The sequence below is a fragment of the Brienomyrus brachyistius genome, chromosome 11 (assembly GCF_023856365.1).
Source record: "Brienomyrus brachyistius isolate T26 chromosome 11, BBRACH_0.4, whole genome shotgun sequence".
NCBI classification, from domain to species: Eukaryota; Metazoa; Chordata; class Actinopteri; order Osteoglossiformes; family Mormyridae; genus Brienomyrus; species Brienomyrus brachyistius.
The window spans coordinates 2,972,672-2,992,776 of record NC_064543.1 but is presented as its reverse complement, the minus strand read 5'-3'; the positions used below and the strand labels follow the sequence as shown (position 1 = coordinate 2,992,776).

The 20,105-nt window shown below is 41.4% G+C and overlaps 2 protein-coding genes across 2 annotated transcripts; both read left to right on the top strand.

Annotated features, from left to right (window-relative positions):
• Positions 1-275: 275 nt before the first annotated feature.
• Positions 276-7,522, top strand: LOC125704219 (neuronal acetylcholine receptor subunit beta-4-like). Its single transcript, XM_048969600.1, has 6 exons — positions 276-578; positions 3,684-3,829; positions 4,338-4,382; positions 4,615-4,724; positions 4,889-5,909; positions 6,449-7,522. Exons 1-6 carry the CDS (start codon positions 530-532, stop codon positions 6,620-6,622), a joined length of 1,545 nt encoding a protein of 514 aa, XP_048825557.1. The 5' UTR covers positions 276-529; the 3' UTR covers positions 6,623-7,522.
• Positions 7,523-11,693: 4,171 nt separating this feature from the next.
• On the top strand, positions 11,694-20,105 carry chrna3 (cholinergic receptor, nicotinic, alpha 3). The gene is made up of 6 exons (XM_048969604.1): positions 11,694-11,807; positions 12,392-12,531; positions 14,392-14,436; positions 16,636-16,745; positions 17,325-18,480; positions 18,935-20,105. The coding sequence occupies exons 1-6, from the start codon at positions 11,750-11,752 to the stop codon at positions 19,061-19,063; spliced, it is 1,638 nt and encodes a 545-aa protein (XP_048825561.1). The 5' UTR covers positions 11,694-11,749; the 3' UTR covers positions 19,064-20,105.

The following is a 20,105-nucleotide window of genomic DNA, read 5'->3' as shown; positions in this document are numbered from 1 at the left end:
CTTTATCACAACAAAAATAAACAGCACATTGGGTAGCTGTGTTGGCAATAATAACGCAATACATACAGCGATAACCATAATAAGAATAATAATAAAACGAAAACAATGTCACAAAACAATTACGTACGCTTCTTCCCAAACTCAAACTAAGGAATGGAAAGAAATGGCAGTATTTTAAATCGCATACACATAAACGTGGAGGAATAATCGCGAGTGCGTCTGCTGGGGGAGGGGTCGTGGATCGTGGGGGTGTCATTGCAGTCTATCTATGGGACATCTCTCCCACCCCACGCTGCGGACACGCGCCAGCTTATACAGTACGAGAAAAAAATATAAGGTTTGTAATCCACATATGTGTTAATTTTACCCAGAAAATTCAACCCCGAACATTTAGTTTCTGGTGCAATTCTGTATTTGAATCCGGGTCTGAAGTCTTCTTTGAACTCACAATGCGCTGTGAGTTGCAAGTCCTTACCTGATCGAATGGGGCTGAACACAGAGGACACTACAGTTCCACTTGGCACATACCATGAGGCGGATCCTGGTCGTCTGCGTTTGCTTGTTTACTTTAATTCAAAGTAAGTACACCCCACCGCTATTCATCCGTGGATTATGTTTTATGATCGTAAATAGAGGCGACTTGGTTAGGCAGCATGTATGGTGACGGCGAAGTAGGTAGCCTGACAAAAGGAAACCAGAACACGTGCTATTATTATTATTATTGTTATTATTATTGTTGTTTCTCTCGCTATTTCATCGGAAAGTATTCTTGACAGAAAGTAGTAATGCAAAAAAGCCCACAGTTCTAATCTGTTACACGTCTCTCGTATCTACACATTTTATAGGGTTTTTGACCAAATTTATAGAATTTGGTCAAATACTATATAAATCAGTGCACATTTACGAGAAATAAAGCTTGCATGCCGGAATGCAGACGCGAACAGGCGTTGCGCTGAGTTTCACTTGATTACACTGCATATGGCACAAAACCTTCCATGATCAAAAAGTATTTGCCGCGTACTTTTTCAGAGTTATCTTGTTTGTACTGAACAGTCGAAACAGCTCTATCCAGGGTTGGTATGTATTTGTTGCATAATCGATTGATGAATGTTGAGATATCGAGATATGAGGAGCTTACATAATATCTGATATTCTTTCGATATCACTGACAGTCCTTACAAATTCCGAAACAGGGTTCCGTTAAGACAAATGAATAAACAACCAAATAAATAAACCGAATTATTTATTATTAATGTTGGGGGAATCTGAACGCAATTTCATATGTATTGGCTTGATAAATCCAAGTACAATTTCAGCTGAGGTTTTCTGTGAAACTACAAAATCTAGTATCTTCTAATCATTCTCCATAATGGGAAAATGTAGATGAAATATCAATTGACGGCTTAAAATAATCTGATGTGTTCAGCTGGCTAGAGTACATGCTCATTTTTTAGCCAAAAGCTTCAGGAATACTCAAAAGGCATAAGGTATGCTGCGAGAATGCCCTTTTAATTCTCCCTATTTGCGTAAATCTGGAGTCTCTACATTTGATGGAGACAGAATCTGATATTCTGTGATGAGGGGCAAACATACACATGTCAATCTTTCTCTCACCACATGCTACCCCAGCAGTTAATGGCGATTAGGGCATACCACAGTCATGTTTGCGAGAAATACATAAATACAAATAAAGCGTTTTTTTTTTGCCATCGATTAGCAAATCCATGCAGAGAATTGCTAATCGATCCATCCATGTTTTGTAACCACTTATCCAGTATGGGGTTATGCTGATACTGGAGCCTATTCCAGAAATAGGTGAAATTCTTTGTTATAAAATCAGGCTATTCGACATAAAAGTGCCACATTCGCTCAGTGGGTCACACTGTTGCATCATGTTTGGGGTTTGAACCCCATCTCTTCTCTGTATATGTGGAGCTTGTATGTTCTCCCATAGTCTGAAGACATGCATGATACGTTATGCTGCTTGGAGCTGATAAAACACCCACAGAGCATGATGATGTACATGCCCAGTGATGGACTGGCATTCTTTTCAGGGTGTACTGCAGTCTTGTGCTCTTCATACCTGGGGTAGCCTCCGAACAACCCTGACCAAGAGCAGTGCTTAGAAAACAGATGGATCCCTAAGGAACATATAAAAAATGACTACAGACACAAAATCGATGATGCATGGGGGAAAAAATGAGTTATTACTCACATACAATTTAATTTGCCTTTCGTATCTGTTCCAGTGGGAGCCCTTATTTGTTTCAGCCAATACAAAGTCTTTTACTTACCCCTGGATGAATATTATAATGCCATAATGCAGCCTTTCAGAGCATTCACTGCGCACCATCTGTTAAAGTGGCCTTTACCGTGTTCATTCAGCCGAGCAGAATCACCACGGAACGACCTATAATGGAAGTAGCTTCTACAGAAAGCAGACATTGAACGGACAAGCAAACAAAAACGCTGTACTCAAAGTCATCTCTGTACAAGCAAGGAGACAGATGAAATGTTCATGACATCATGTCGTGTAACTAATGACTTACTGTTTGGCCATTTTCTGGGCACATCGCTCAGGGTGTGGGACGGCGAAGATGGCGGCGAATGTGAACATGCACTAAGCTCCTTTCCTGTGAAGCTTCTGCATAACGTGTTATTTCAGCATAAATGCAGAATTCAGAAGCCGAACTCAGAGCACAGTGCTTAATAGGACAGCATTCTACATTTAAGTATGAGACGAGTGCTACATGAAGTGATGGGGTGTTTGTTTAACAGTGCCCGACCAGTGTTAAGTGGGGGGGGGGGGGGGGTTGGAGCCTGTTTGTCAGTGCGAGAATATACTAACTGTCCAGTCAGCAACAAACCTCTGAGCAGAGTAGTAAAACATGCCCAGGAACCTCAGATAAGAATAAAACCACAGGAGAATTATGGGGTGTGTAAAGTCACTTTTCATTTTGGGTGCTTTTTCTGAGAAGACAAGAAATTTCATTCTTGATTGTATTGTAAGGAATAATGATGGGTTACTCTTTGAATCCATCCACCATCTGCATGTCTGATTCAGGGTTCCACAGGCGGGGAACAATCCAGGAGAGGGAACCAACCCATTCATGCCTATGTACAATTTAGCAGGTTTTCAAACAATGCGGCTGGTGAAGTTTAGCATGAGTTGGGACTGTCGGGTGAACCCAGAGAGCCTAGAACATGCTCCACACACATATAGTCAGCAAAGTGACTGAAAGCTTGGTCCCAGTGATGTAAGGCAACCGCTCCACCAGACCGGCTCACTTTTTGCATCACTCATAGCAATTCTGAATGGCTACACAATTAGTATTTATTATCATTATCGAGGGGAACTGCAATGTTGGGCAGCCTGAATGAATGGGGACTCATATGTCTCCAACACAGTGAGCGCACGGTGTTTTACTGTTCTCCCTGTGACGTACGAGTATATCACAGGTACTCTACTGTCCTCCAATGACATTCAGTTAGGTTAACTGGCATCTCACAATTGCCTTTACTGTGTGACTAGGTGTGTGTGTACCCTGTGCTGACTCACACTGGTGACTTTGTCTGGCTTAAGCTGCTGGACAGTTGGATTGATGGATGGATGGATGCATTCCTCTTAGCAATTCATGCAGTGTAAGATGGTTTTTAATGCGCCCACATTTGTCATGTTTCAGATGGCCATAATGCAGACTCCGAGGAACGATTAATGAACTGGCTACTGGGTAAAGACAGATACAACAAGCTGATCCGCCCCGCCATCAACAGGACTGAACGTGTCACTATCAAACTACAGGTCTCCCTTGCCCAGCTCATCAGCGTGGTGAGTGTGCTGAGGGCAGCCGAGTAGCTGTGCATCCCTTATTTGCCTAATTAACGTCACACACTGAAGCGTTTGTTGTCTTCATGACAGGGTCGGCTGTTATCTTATTGTCTGCGAGAGGCAGGCTGAAAGTTTGACACATTTACATTAAAGAGTTCCATAAACCTGCCAGAATAATGGAATCACAGTCCCTATGCTGATTTACTGGGACTTTCCTGTCCCTCCCATAGCACAAGAAAGGGCACCAAGCCAATATTTATAACCTCTTATTCTCCCCCACTTGGTTATTGAGAGTGTTGTGTTCTGTAAAATATTTTCGTATCTTTGGTTGGTTACATTTTTTTTTTTGAAGCCTAAAAGTTACAACTCATCAATAATGAGTTCAAGTCTTTTAACAATAGATGCCCTATAAATAGACTATTTTAGTGTACATCCTTAACGGTTATGGTACTGGTATGAATTGCATTTGTGTGGGAGCCTAACTTGGATCTCTTATTCGTTTTCTCAGAATGAGAGAGAGCAGATCATGACCACCAATGTCTGGTTAACTCAGGTATGCGTGATAGATAGAACTCATTAAGCCATTAATCATCAGACGATTCTGGCTTCCCATGCTGTTAATTCCCTCTGAATTCAAGCATCTCAGTATCTGTATTCCTAATCATTCTGAACATTGAACAAATTTAGATTTATGCCTGTTTCCATGCCATTCAATTGGATCCATTTGCTTAGGAAATTACTTTTCCAAGACATTGTAAAGGGAAATTTGAACTGTCCATCTGCAGAATTGGATTGATTACAGATTGTCATGGGACCCTTCAAAATATGATGGAATTGACAAGATTCGTATTCCGTCACGACACATATGGCTCCCAGATATTGTGCTGTACAACAAGTAAGTGTAATGCTTTCTGCAGATTAGTTTTCATTAAGAGCTTTTAACTTCTATTACAGTATTGATTTCATATGCAGTCATTTCTAATAAATAAGTCTATATTCTTTGTTCTGACATAAGCTCTTTTTCTGTGAGGCTCTCTTACTTTCTTGTCTTCTTGGTAGTGCGGATGGAACATACGAAGTGACCGTGTTTACAAATGTCATCGTCCAGTTCAATGGCAGCATCTTCTGGCTTCCTCCAGCTATCTATAAGAGCGCCTGTAAAATTGAGGTAAAACACTTCCCTTTCGATCAGCAAAACTGCACACTTAAGTTCCGCTCCTGGACATATGACCACACCGAAATCGACCTGGTGCTGAAGAGCGACATGGCCAGCATGGACGATTTCACACCCAGTGGCGAGTGGGACATCCTGGCCCTCCCGGGGAGGCGGACAGTCAACCCCATGGACCCCACCTATGTGGACGTCACCTATGACTTCATCATTAAGAGGAAGCCCCTCTTCTATACCATCAACCTCATCATCCCCTGTGTGCTGATCACCTCTCTGGCTATCCTGGTTTTCTACCTGCCCTCTGATTCTGGTGAGAAGATGACCCTTTGCATCTCAGTGCTCCTGGCCCTCACTGTCTTCCTGCTTCTCATCTCCAAGATTGTGCCCCCAACCTCACTGGACGTACCCTTGATTGGCAAGTATCTGATGTTCACTATGGTGCTGGTGACCTTTTCCATCATTACCAGCGTGTGTGTGCTTAATGTGCACCACCGCTCACCGAGCACACACACCATGCCTGCCTGGGTCAGGCTGCTTTTTCTGGTCAAGCTTCCAGCTCTACTCTTCATGCGGCGCCCGCAGAGCGATTCGGCTCGTCAGCGACTCCTGCAGCAGCGCCGGCTCCAAGCTCGGCCCTACCGGGCCCCTCATCCAGGAGCCAGCTTTTCCACTAAATCTGGGTTATCTTCCACAGAACAGTTTTTTGGTAGAACCACATTTCCCTTAGGACTTAACACAGCCATGAAGAAAGTCGATCCGAGGCTTATGGACCGCTTTGCAGAAAGGTTCTCCTCGAGGGACGACCTTCACAAACGGGGAACTTCAGACTGGGAGGCTGACATACAGGAAGCTGTGGACGGGGTGAGATTTGTAGCCGATCACATGATGGGGGACGACGATGACCAGAGCGTAAGTAGCCTTTGTGAGTCCAGAGAATGCGGGCGGTTTTGTTAACCAGAGCTAAGAACTTGAACGTGGGAGTCTGCCAATGGAACAGCTGATAGCTGGCAGTGGAAACGATGGCAGCCGAAACTTGTAATAATATCCAGACAGACTGTGAGATAGTCAATGGTTGTTACTTTTGAACAGATCAATAATTGGCTGAGGTGACCAGCGTGAGTAACAACAGCCCTCAAATACCGCTGAGAGAACCTAGGAGAATAATGATTAAAGGTCAATAGCCACAGACATGTTAATCTAAACACTGCTGTCACTTTGTTTTAACATGTTTTAGTATATCACTAATCAATGTCAAAGCATAAGCATAAATTATAAGCAGGATGTGGGAACCTCATGGTCTGTGTCTATGCTACATGTATACGAGTGTCTGCTGTGTGAGTGAGAGATACAGGTTGCATGCAGTAACTATTAATAATGAAGCACACTGCATTATCAGTGTCGTGTGCAACAGATCTGATTTCAATGTGTCCCTTTCCACTTGTCCCCAGGTAATTGAGGACTGGAAGTACGTTGCCATGGTGGTAGACAGGATGTTCCTGTGGATCTTTGTGATCGTGTGTGTTGTGGGGACCCTGGGGCTGTTCCTGCAGCCTCTCTTCCAGCATCAGGTTGTCCCTACCCAGCAGCTTGGCACAGATACACCAAAAAGAGATGCCTTTTGAATAGACAGACCTGAAGCCAATGCCGAGAGATCTTCATCGATTTCAGCCACTCCAGCTGTCATTCTAAAAAAAATACACAGACAAGTAACCCTGTGCTCTCTGCCACAATGGGTTCTTTTTACAAAATACAGTTAACAAATAATGCCAAGAATTGGGAGGTAATGACTGACTCTCATGCCAAGGGCAATTCGCGTAGGTGACGTCTAATGCGTCTCTGTGACAACTATTTGACACTAGATACTGGAATTGATAGTCGCGCTTTAATAGACTTTGTATCCCAAGTTATTTAACATCTCTCCGTGCCTAAAAGTGTACCATGCTGTCAAATGTATAAAAGTGCTAAAGAATCAGTTTAGCTTAATTTAAACAAGACCTGGAGCAATATTTATATCCATGGATTTAGAATGGACCTTAGTGTCACGATCAGCACAGGGAAGCAGGTGAGGGGAACCGTGGATACAGACAAAGGAGATTTTTTAATGGGGTAACACACTCTAAAAGACATGTAACGTTAATGATCAGAGTGGTGAAACAGACAAACGCGGACTAAATACACTGAACTAATGACAACAGGAAACAGCTGGTGAACACGAGGAATCCACACGGGGTAGATGAGGGGGCGTGGCACACGGGAGGGTAGGACGAGCGGGGCATGACACTTAGAGTACCTGCACAATATACTAATTTTAATCTTTTTTTTCCTATCAGACGTTTCATACCAAGATATGTAATTATATGGTAACATCAAAATCCTGGTGAGCCAGAGCAGCTCTTAGTGAAATCATGAGTTTACTACAGTTGTCTATAATTAAAGAATTATAAAAACAAAATACAGTAGAATACATTATGAAAACGAGTTTGATTTTGATTAAATAAAACCCAATATTTTTTAAGATACAATTTGTTTTGTGTCATTATTCTGGCTATTAATCATGGACTAATAGAAGACAAACTTAAGTCTGTCCAGTTTGCATGCTTTCCCTGTGCTACTTGGGATGCCTGGCATTAACAGTCTGGACTAGCGCCCCTGCCAGGGTTTCCACTACCTTGTACTCTATGGTATCCCCGCTACCTTGCACTCTATGGTGTCCCCGCTACCTTGTAATGTATGGTGTCCCACACTAGATCAATGGCTGGATGGTGCGCATTATTTAATTACTTATTTCCATACAACACCAATATGCAGCAACTGTATGACTTTGAAAATTCACTTACCTTCATTTACTCCTCACTGAGAATTTATTATTATTTTTAACAATTCTGTATAATCTGTGTGTTGTTTATGTTTCATATTTTGCTCCAGTCCAGGAGGAATTCCATTATATTTGATTGTTTCCACATAATTTTTAAGGTGCTCCAGGACAACACAGTTTATTACAGTACTGTTTATTTTCAGCATAATCAAACCAACTGTTCACCAGACTAGATTCAAATTCAAAGAAGGAACCCAGAATTCATACAGATAAAATATGACTGGCGTCCCATCCAGGGCATACCTCTGCCCTGTGCCCTCTGCTGCCAAGGGTAGGATTGGGGTCCTCCTGCGGCCATGTGCACAGTAAATGTTTGGAAGACGGATATATGCAAGACAGTAAATGATAAAGAAAAGTAATCTTCCTCAAGATCACTTTAACGTGATCGACGGTTGACTGGATATAAACATACCTGGGTCATTTTCAAAATGTGATGATTTTCTGACTTGCAAAATGTCCAGAATTTTGACAGCAAAACGTTCAGTATCTTCACATTATCGAGAACATCTTAACTGTTGTTCTTTTGTTTATTTGATTTATTATTTTATTTTAAGGTCGTTCCATGTTTTCCATATTTGGTATTACGGATTTTAGATCATTATTCTTCCCTCAAAACATAATCTTTTCATCTTATTACCTTTGAATTTAATATAAAATGACAAATTACTGAGATTGAGGTCTGTTCCGCTTATTATTAGTATGTAGTCTATACCAACCAACTGTTCATAACTGCAACGGTAGGGATGATGAAATGCATTACAGCTTTTCATGTGGGTGTTTCTGTCAGTTTTCTGTTTGGATACTGAGTAATTCCCAGCAACAGCGTCAGTCTACTGCCATTTTGCCATCAGCTGCTTGGAACACAGCTTTTCACCAAGACAAAGGAGTTGCTTTATGCCTATGCTCAGCTCTTGCTGGATTTTTACTGCGCTTTGCAATTCGCACAAGGTATAAAAAGCGCAGAAGAAAAGCGTGTTGATAGCAGATACAGATTCTCTGAGGACTCCTTACAGTATTTGACATGGACTCTTAAAATCTCCTTGTATCCTTTCCAGTGCTACATCCTGCACCTTCCGCATACCAGCAAAATATTGAACCAGACCCATCTATACCCATCCATTAGAAATATACCTGCTTATGACTCTCACATATTATTCATGCCCTAACCTTAATGCATGACTGGAAAAAATTACACCCAGAGATTTGATCATCACTGTTTCACTGCGCAACTAATCTTATTTTACAATAAGCTGACTCATTTTTACAACTTGACATTGGTAAGACAGAAAACAATGAAAAGGACAAAGAATGTACCCTAGAGCATATTGTTTTCACTGATGGGGGTGCGATAGCAACAAGGGAGGAAATCAATATGTATGTGACTGTTTGTAATTATTACATTGTGGGGACCAGATTTCCCCACAATCTGATAAAAACCAGTAACTTTTTACCATGTGGGGACATTTTTTACCCCCCACAAGGATAACCTCAATTTCATAAAAATCTGTGAATGCAATCAAAAAAATAAAAATGCCAAGAGTATTTTGTTTGGTTACTTATGGTTAAGGTGAGGGCTGGGTGGGGGTTAAGGTTGTCATGGCTGGGATTAGGGTTATGCCGCTAGAAATAAACAGGCGTCTCAGGAGTTTCCTGTTCTGTGGCTGTACACAGGCTGTTTTCAGATATCTTCCGCTATTATAATCAGTTCCTCCGCTTGGTAGAGAATGTGTGTGTGACTAGGTCATCGTACTTACTTATTCCCTGCCTTGTGCCCACTGCTTCCAGCACAGGTTCAGCACCCCCACAACCCTGCATAGCACAAGCAGGTGTAGAAAATGGATGTATGTATGGATGGATGGATGGATGTATATGTATGAAGTATTTAAAAGTTAATTAAAAGGCATAATACAAAATGTAAATAAACAAAAGAAAGAAGACACCCCCCCAAAACACAAAAAAAATTGTTGCCAGACCTCATAAGGGTACACAGCACAGGCAGTACTACAGCACACTGCCGAGGCTACTTTGCGGGACTCAAGCAGCTTTCAACTCGCAGCTTGAGTTGAAAATGAAACGGTTGAAAACGGCCAAGGTTATAGTGAGCTAAGCAGGGCTCAAAGCAGAGCCAGAAACAAAACAACGAGTAAGAAGGCAAAGACAGAACATATCCAAACCGGGGAACCAAACAGAATCAGAAAACTCCCAGACAAGACGTAGATTCCAAACCAGAACAGCTGCCCAGACGCCCAAGCTATGGCGGAATACCACGTGTGCAACAGGTACTGTAACTGGTGAAATGGAGCACATTCACCTTTCATATATGATACAATCACATTATGTTGCATTATTATTGGTAGGTACGAACATCAGTATGCAGAATGAAATTATTCATTTTATGACTGTTTTATTAATTACTCATATACTTTTTTAAAAAACATAATTCATGTGTTCATTGGTTTAAATGGTTCGCAGCATGCACTCCCGTCGACGTGCTGTTGTAAAAGTGCTTTATAAATAAAGTCGTCATCGAGACTGACAAATGCATTATTACAAAACTGCAAGGCAGGAACCTGTAACGACATTTATGGGCAGGTAGGATAAAATGTGAGGAAAAACTGATTAACGGAAGGGAAATGAAAGGCATTAATAACCAAGGGGTTTCCTTTGTCATTTCAATCGATGTAACAATGTATAGGATTCCGTTTGTTGTACTTTTGGGTCTGGAGATAAACATTATGAAGCAGTTTAGTCATATAAACTTGTGGACGCACCTGCAGATGACCAAGTCGCATTCACTAATTCCTTTTTCAGTTTTCCTTAATGTGACGACATTATTTTGCTGTGGTTTTCTTCGTTGTTATCCCCTCCCCAGGACCTTTATTGCCTACTCGTATTTTTGTCCTTTACAGCACTTACCCGTTGTTAATACTAAAACATATTAACTCAATGCAGATTCGCTGATCGCTGATTTATTTACCATTTGGATTTGGTGCTATGCGGTTATTCTCACATATTGCGAGAGTTTGCTTACCTGCGGCTGGCTGCTTACAACATGTCACGCGAACTGTTTTGGAAAACTCGCCGTATTTAAGCTGTTAGTTTCACCTCGACTGGATTTTAGCTTTTACCGTTAATTACCGCTAATTTTGGAAGTAAATAAAATTTACCGAAAAGATCCTTAAACAGCCTACTTACCATGACCTAAATCTGTCTCTGAAAGAAATTACCGTCAATATGACAAGAGGGCATGGAAAACGGACAGATGGGTCAAATGTAAAGATGAAAAATCAATTCAAAATTAAAGGCAAACGACTGCTTAAAGTTCTAACACCACTAAGATAAAAGAAATCAGGGCTTTGTTTAATGACTCACGCAGTCGCGTTTGTGTTTTTAACTTGAGCCGCTCGTGGTGAATTTCGGCTTGAGGTTATGAATCAACAGCGTAACTTAGTAACTTTTGTGGTGTGTATATATAGTAAGAGGTAGCCTAAATATAGTCCATATGTATTTAAAATAAAAAAGCTTGTAAAACAAGTTAATTCAAACTAATATTGAATTATTGGGAAATACCTAATCATGTAATTATTCATCATTACATTACGGTAATTAATTTATTATAAAATTATTTTATTATATATTAATATTACTATTATTTAAGCGAAAGGTGATATTTTCATGTATTCGTATTTCGTCAGCCCCCGGGCGTGTGATCGGCGGTCTGACTCCTGCCCTCCTCCCGACCGCCGCGCTCTCAGCCGCCCGCAGCCGCCCGCAGCCTATATACACTCTCACAGCACTTTCCCATTCAGTCTGCCATTCTCCGCCGGGACCTTAGGAGCAGAGTTATCGCCCACTGGAGTAATTTCAGACGAAAATGGTAAAACATTGGGTGATTGCTCATATCTGTTCCGTTCTCCTTTTCCTTCTATCAGGTAAACTGAGCTTATTTTACTATTTTGATTGAATATTTTCCGTAGCTGTTGAGAAACCGGTAAAGCACTTAACTCGTATAAAACACATTGCCCATATCAATAACATTTTCGTCTACGTGTATTATTACATGTGATGGAGTTATGCGGTATTTATGTAACCACACATGTAATTGTGTTCTTTTTCCCACGAAATTCTATGGAGTGATATTTATAGGAAAATATAACAAAAAATATACGTATAAAGAGATGTATGTTTTCGTTTTGCGTAAATCTTGAAAGGCGTTTGCGTTTGGAATTGGCTTTTTCGCTCGTGTCTTCAGTTAAGGAAATGTCATATTTAAATTGTACTTTGATATTTCATGATGCATTTGTGCAGAGAAATAAGGAAAGTTTTTACACATTGATAAGCAAGTGAGATAACTACGTGCAAATACGTAACTCTCCATACCACATAGGCTATTTAACATTACTTCCCACATACGTGTTTAATTAAGGCATAAATAATCATTTAAGCATGAGGACCAAAAAGAACATTCAGGTGAATGTGCAGAAACCTTGAGCTAACGTACTTATTTCTTTTTCAGGAGGTTCCTGTTCTGAGGCTGAACACAGGCTGTTCTCGGTCATATTCTCCCATTATAATCAGTACATCCGCCCTGTAGAGAATGTGTCCGACCCGGTCATTGTACATTTCGAGGTGTCTATGTCGCAGCTTGTCAAAGTGGTGAGTCGTTCGGGGTGACCTCTGTCTCTGCTATTTTTTTTTTTTAAAGACTTCTGCTCCCCCAACAAAATTGACCTCTGTGCTGTAAATTTACAGGTTCAGGGCCCCAACACCAACTCAGGACAAATAATCATCAAGCGGAGAGCTTCACACAACATCAGTACTCTTACTTAACCTGATGTGCATTGATTTTAGGGGCAATAAACTGCAGCCCGAGAAAGGCATGTGGTAAAGGTAGAATTCCCACATGTGATTATTAATTTTGTTGTTTTGATTTTTGAAGATGTGGTGGTCTAGTGGTCGGAGTGCATATGCAGTCCTGTGAGATGTAGCCCTTCAAACCAAAGAACCTTGTCAATTGGACTGCCCTTGGATTTAGGTGTACTTATCAGGGAGACTGCATGGAATCAGGCAGGAGAAGATGGGAAATCTCATTTCTTGTAATGCTTTGCACCAGACTTTTCTGTGGGGGCTGCCCTATCATTCAATCACTGACACTTCAATTGCGCACCTGCCACATCTTAGCCCGTCGTGTCTTCCTACAGCTGAAGGAAATGCGATATGGCAAGTTGTAAGAGCTGAGGGCCTTTTCTCATAAAGGCAGATTGTTTGGTGCAAAGCTTCTGTTGTTAATTATGCACAGTGAATATCAGGACCATGCACCAAATATGGCAGGGGGTCCCGTGTTAAACTGGCTTGGCTTTGGTCCTAATGTGTTGGAGATTTTTACATGCCTCATTCTCTGGAGATTAGAACTGAGTTTGGTGATATTTCTACCTCGTGCATCAGAATGGTTTGCGATCCATTCTGTTTCAGGGACTGTTATCAGAAATGCCAAAAAAATCCTTCTCATTTGAATTTTAAGGATTTTTCCTCTGAGGATTAAAAACTGCCGGGTGTCTCAGAAAGTGTCAGTCAAACGCCAATGTGTGTCTGTAAATAAGGACGTTTTTGCTTCCTCCACACATCTCAATAGATTCCGTTAAACATCCTAAGCAGAGTGCTTATCGCTAAGGGCTGGGCTACAGGCCAGACAAAGAGCGACACAAGTCTTGAGAATATTTATAATTTGTCCTCACTGTCTGCTGAAATACCAGACAAGTGGCTGTTCATTTGATTGATGGTAGTTATTTACACTCCTACCACATTTCCACGCCTGGCTTTGACTGCGACGTGTCTCCCTACATAAATTAAAAGGGCCTTTCCATTTGAATCTTCATTAAAAATATCAATACCTCTACTGTGGCTTGGTTCTAGATACAATAGAACTTAGAATATTAGGGGGTTTGAGCTGAGTGTTGGAATTGTTCTACGTTAAGGGACATGAAATTTCTTAGTGGATTCACCAATATTTGAAATCCATCCTTGCAACCTAAGGTCTGTCATATCTGTGTTTACGCCACTGTTCTTTCTTGAAACCTCTCTGATGTCAGGTCAGTAGAACCCCAGATTCACTAAAGAAACGTGATCCATGTAGCCAGTCGAGGGATTCTGTCTTTAGTACTGAAGCCTCAAGAGTCATGAGACAGCATGGGCACTGCGTGGCATGTCGCTGATGCTCAGATGACGATGGCAGCTGCTGTGTGCCACAGGGCTGGGGGGCTCAGGTGTTCTGCGGAGCTGAGTTATACCCTTCGGCACTTTAGCTTTCTCCAGTCTCCTCACTTCCTACCCTTCCTAGCCCAGGTGCCCCCGTTCCATTGGTTAATCTGAAGAGTTAGACTCAGGATGCCGTGTTTTCATTCATTAAAGTGTAATTGCTTCTAATAATGTCATTAAGCATCCTAGTTTATTAACAATGCACAGGATAAATGTTCTTCCTCTCTGTCCATCAATGTCTGTGCATTTTCTGTTTGACAGGATGAAGTCAATCAGATCATGGAAACCAACTTGTGGCTGCGACACGTGAGTTTTCCTTCTTTTGAAACATTGTAATGTTTATTAATTTGATCACCTATAAAATTCTGTTAATCAATTGCTGTTTGAAAGGCACACGCAAAGATTTTCAGTGATCTTTCATATTTCAAGAGCCCAAAGCTATCAGAAATCCTGGAGTTGCTAAGTGTGGTTGAACCACAGAGGAGGTACGTTTTGAATTTGAGGTGTTTATGTTCAAGAATTCAGATTTCTGTCAGCTTGGCTTACTGTGTCCAACTAATGTACACTTAGAAAATAGAAATTATAATACATTTCACTATATCTATGGCATGAGAATTTATAAATAGTTTTCCCAACAGCATACGTACAGCAAAATACCCAGGTGTAAAGCCCCTGAGAGGTAAATAGGCTGCTGTCAGTTTACAGAGCCTGTCCACAGGAGTGATTAATAAGCAATTCTTTTTGATGTACTGTCAGTTACGAGATAGGTGGCATAAACAGACTTAATTAAAAATGGACGGGAAATAGCAGCATAAATAGGAATCAGTCTCTCTCACTGTATATTTATAACATGGTAATAAAAGCTGTCTTGGGTGTTTTCAAAAGCTATATTCAGCCATTGTCACATATGGAACCTAGACTTCCAGTTAACACAAGACGTCCTGTCACCATGACAGCACTGTAAAGTGGAAGGCCTCCTTACACCTGGCTTGGGAATTTTCAGCCTTTGAGTGCCTTTGAGTTTTTGAGTTATTCACTGACCAGCACCAGAAATACACTGAGAACTGAAGTCTTGCCTGATCGTTTTCACATTGCGTACGGGTGTACTTTAACCAATACCCCCTCCAGCAGACGTTAACTGTTAGCTCTTAATAAATACTCAAAAGAGTCAGACACACCAATATACAAGGTAGTAAACCTTTGATAATGGAGAAATCTATAAATCAGAACTAAACATAAGTGCATGGTTTGGACTGACTGTTGTAAAGTTGTCTTGTTAAATTGGATTCTTGAAATATTTTCGCTTGCCTAAAAATAAACAAACAAAATATGCAAAAAGGTGTCATAAGAAGCAACGTTAACACTGCTCTGAGTTGTACCAAAGGCTGGAGTCACACGCAGCGCTGGGCTTCGAAAGTCAATGAGAGGATAAAGCTGTAAACCCCATACAGGAAGGACAGCGTAATTGGCAAATAAAAACGTCTCATTTCCCTTGTTAAAAACAGAGAATGATTTACAGAGATAGGGAGTAACAGAAGTGACCGAGGTTCAGATTCAATTCTAACTATGATCACATGCAGAGGCACTGGTGGTATTGCAGAGTAATTTGTTTCTTCCCTGTCTTGTCTGAAGCATCTTATCTGATGAAATATGAGTCTCGTCCTCTGACAGCTATAATATAGTCTGACGTGTCTGACGTCAGTCACTCTTGAAATGTTGCAATAGAAGGATTTATTTGTTTCACCCCTTATTCCCTTTTCCATATTTATCTGAATCTGCAATCACTTTATTGCTGTAAAATGTTGGGGATAAGCTTTCTGTTTCAGGGTATTTGCAAATGGTACAACCCTGACCTACAGTATAGGTTCCTTTCTCTACAGACAAAAGTAAAGTAATCCTTTTCACTGCCTTGCATTGTGCTGACTTTTTGAGAACATAGCATAAAAACAGATGTCTGTTACAGTAAAATCCCATTCATAACAGACTTCAAGGGACCGGGAAAAACAGTCTCTAATATCCAAAGTCTGTTATATCCAGAGTTGCTGTATGCCCAGAACACAACTACAGGACACCATTTACTCATGTCACACCCCAGCAGACACACTCGTGGTACAGATTATTATATTGTACATGTAGTAATCCGACTTTACCTGACCAGATGCGTGACTATTAATAATCCCGACTATGTATCTGCGCTGGATATCACCGGCACGCCATGCGCCTTATAGGCGGAGCCCGCATGTCAGTTATTGCAAACAAAACTACAGCTAAAAGCGACTCTGGGGACCAAATTATCTGTCCGTTATAAGAGAAATTCCGTTACATGTGAGTCCGCTATATCCGATGCTTTTTCTGCATGTTCGTAAAGGTACACGGCCGGGACCAGCGGACCTTGTCCGTAGTAGACAATATTCCGTTATAAGTGAGTCCACTATAATGGTATTTTACTGTATCTAAGAAGGTGAAAGCATGGTTTTACTGAAATTTGGATTTTTCAATCCACAGGTCTGGAATGACTACAAATTGAAGTGGGATCCCAAACAGTTTGGAGGCGTGGAATTTATCAGGGTGCCTTCCAACAAAATTTGGAAACCAGACATTGTTCTCTACAATAAGTATGTATATTAAAATTTGCTCACTGAAATCCACAAATCCATCCATCCATCCATCCATATTCTAATCTCTTATCTTGGTCAGGGTTGTGGGGGCTGTTTGAATCTAATTATGAAATTCTATTTATAATTGAATTACTTGGGCTCTCACCATTATTCTATTGAAATTATTATGACAGGTTTTTATTAATTAATTTTTTTAGGTAAGTGCTGAAACTAATACTCAAAGGAATTTGTTCTGTCGGAGATGTTTTGTAATTTTTGCGTTTTATTTATGTAAAAATGTGATCATTAAAAAATAGGTGCTTATTCATCGCATGCTAAGACAGTAATAATACAATTTCAGTCGCAGAGGAAAATGGCTACAATATGGATGTGCAACTGTTGTGAAGGGGCTGAATTAGCCCCCATTTTTGTAGACAAAAGCCATCATACATTAAATGTTTTGGCTGATAGAGCCTATTTCTCAATTGCAGTTTATATTAGCGGGCCATACAGTTAGGACTGTTTTGCAAATGGATGCTCCTGAGTTCACAATAGGGATCCTCAGTGCAGATCCATCATTCAATGTTGCATCCACAGTGCAGTGGGGGACTTTCAGGTGGATGACAAAACTAAGGCCTTACTGCGCTACAATGGAGAAGTGACCTGGATTCCTCCTGCCATCTTCAAGAGCTCCTGCAAGATTGACGTTACCTACTTCCCCTTCGACTATCAGAACTGCACCATGAAGTTCGGCTCCTGGACTTATGACAAAGCTAAGATTGACCTGGTCCTAATCGGATCGACCATCAATCTAAAGGACTTCTGGGAGAGTGGTGAGTGGATGATCATTGATGCTCCAGGCTACAAACATGACATCAAATACAACTGCTGTGAAGAGATCTATCCAGACATCACCTACTCCCTCTATATCCGTCGACTTCCACTGTTTTATACAATAAACATGATCATTCCTTGCCTGCTAATCTCCTTCCTGACTGTGCTGGTGTTCTACCTGCCCTCAGACTGTGGGGAGAAGGTCACACTCTGTATCTCAGTGCTACTGTCCCTCACCGTGTTCCTGCTGGTCATCACCGAGACCATCCCCTCTACCTCGCTAGTTATCCCGCTCATTGGCGAGTACCTCCTCTTCACTATGATCTTCGTGACCCTCTCCATTGTCATCACGGTGTTTGTATTAAATGTGCACTACCGCACGCCTAAGACACACACCATGCCCCACTGGGTGCGTCACATTTTCCTGGGTTTGTTACCCAGGGTGATGTTCATGGCCCGTCCCGAGAGAGACCCTGAGAGATTAGCTTCTTGCGCACAGCCGCTTTCTCCATTGCCCTATGGGTCACCCATAGCTGGTTCCCTGCCACGTCCCAAGCTGCACAATGTCAACTCCAGTCTACACCAACGTCAGCGTCTCCTCTTCAGCACCGAGCTCTCTAACCTCAACAACCTGAACAGCAACTCCGCAAAAGTCGGGACGGGCTTCCTCTGTCGGGAGGGACGCTGCAACTGCTGCTGGCGGCAGAGGACTACCAAGCTGCCCACCGGTGGGAGTGGAGGAGTCATGGGGCTGGGGACCATCTCCACTGCAGGTGGTAGTGGGAGCTCCTGTACCAGTTCAGAGTCCCTGGATGGTGGAAATGTGTCTCTGCCCACTCTCTCAGTAGAAGTGAGGGAAGCTATTGAAAGTGTCAAGTACATAGCTGAGAACATGAGGATACAAAATGAAGCCAAGGAGGTGAGTGTCACATTTAGATCACTGCCTTGTGATAAAAGTAATTATGTGTTGTGTAATATATAGTGTGTATTTGCAGTATGCATAAAACATTCAACACTAATATGTAACTGTACCTGTTTAGTCAGATTCATGCAGTGTGATTCATCCTTTTCTTTGGAAATTTATAAAACTTGGACACTGTTAGAAAAAAAAGTTTTCGGTTTTGTTCCACAAGGTATAAAAGCATTAATGTTCCCCCATTGGTAAACATTATGTTCCTCAGAGTTCATTTATGTACCTTAAATTATACTACAAGGTACATTTACCAGCAGCTTGGGTACAATTGACAGAGCCTTGAGTTTGCAACAGTAATGGCGAGTAATATTACCCTCAACGGTCCAGATGGGTATTTTTTTCTGACACTGTATGTTCCAAAGAGGCCTGTATGCTCATCTGCTCATTTCTTGTGTTTTAGGTTCAAGATGACTGGAAGTATGTTGCCATGGTGATTGATAGGATCTTCTTATGGGTTTTTATTCTCGTGTGCATTCTAGGCACTGCAGGCCTTTTTCTTCAGCCTCTTTTACTGGGAGATGACATCTGACATACAAAAATGACTGTTCTGGAGGAGGTGAAGATTTTAAACCGAGAGCGTAGTTAGAGTGTGGAATTGTTATGAAGTCACATAGGTCAAATCTAGAATCAACATGAAGCCACATGTACAAGCAAGCTGGGGTCACAATCCAAAGCCTTGCAGTACGGCTTTGCAGTAGAGATGCTTCGTGCTCACTTCTTCAGTGTAATGTTTTGACATTGTTGGCGTGTTTATAGAGTTTAAGAGATCTTCTGACCTCGGATATATTGAGAAGGTGAAGGGGAGGACATAGTTCCTGGTTCCTGCATTGGGTTCTCAGTTCCCTTCCATTTTGTATGGTGTTTGTACTACTGCTAACAAGATGAGGACATTTCAGGTCCAGAACGTAGAAATCCAGACCGAGATTTTGCTTCAACCAACCCTGTGACAGTGACTCTTTAGACCAGGGGTGGCCAATCTTATCTGCAAAGGGCCAGTGTGTGTGCAGGTTTTTGGGGTGACCTTTAGGTCAGCTGTTCAAACCCAGGTGTGAGGACTCTTCAGTCAATCAGTCCTCTAATTACTGACCTACTTAGGGAGTTTCAGCCAAAACCTATATACACACCGGCCCTTTGCGGATAAGACTGGCCACCCCTGCTTTAGACTCAACTGGTTGGTTGAAACAAAATCTTAGTCTGAATTTTTACTTTTTGGACCTGAAATGTCAATTTCTGGACTGTTGGGTAATAGTGTTACCCAAGTGCGCAGACTTATACACTTAAGTATAGAATGAAGTGTATTGGGGGCCTCTGTTCACTGCTCCTGTAAAACAGCAGTATGGTGTACTTTGTCTAATTTTCATTTATTTTATTTGCTTTAGAAGTACTTAAATTTACAAATGCATTTCTCATATTACTGACCTTTAACGATCAATGTTCTATTAGATTTCCATGAAAATGCGCAAAGACAGCGTTTGTTTGTTCATTACTCTGGTTCCACATTTTTAAAAGAGTGTTTCTTTCTCAAGCTATTAATTAGCTTTATGGACAAAGGCTAACTTAAATAAAGAAAA

What these genes read in the sequence shown, in the direction of transcription:
- LOC125704219 (XM_048969600.1), top strand. Translation starts at nt 530, where the DNA reads ATGAGGCGGATCCTGGTCGTCTGCGTTTGCTTGTTTACTTTAATTCAA. An exon ending in CCAATGTCTGGTTAACTCAG is followed by an intron (nt 4,383 to 4,614) that starts GTATGCGTGATA and finishes GTCCATCTGCAG; the next exon opens with AATTGGATTGATTACAGATT. An exon ending in GGGACGACGATGACCAGAGC is followed by an intron (nt 5,910 to 6,448) that starts GTAAGTAGCCTT and finishes ACTTGTCCCCAG; the next exon opens with GTAATTGAGGACTGGAAGTA.
- chrna3 (XM_048969604.1), top strand. Translation starts at nt 11,750, where the DNA reads ATGGTAAAACATTGGGTGATTGCTCATATCTGTTCCGTTCTCCTTTTC. An exon ending in GACATTGTTCTCTACAATAA is followed by an intron (nt 16,746 to 17,324) that starts GTATGTATATTA and finishes TTGCATCCACAG; the next exon opens with TGCAGTGGGGGACTTTCAGG. An exon ending in TACAAAATGAAGCCAAGGAG is followed by an intron (nt 18,481 to 18,934) that starts GTGAGTGTCACA and finishes CTTGTGTTTTAG; the next exon opens with GTTCAAGATGACTGGAAGTA.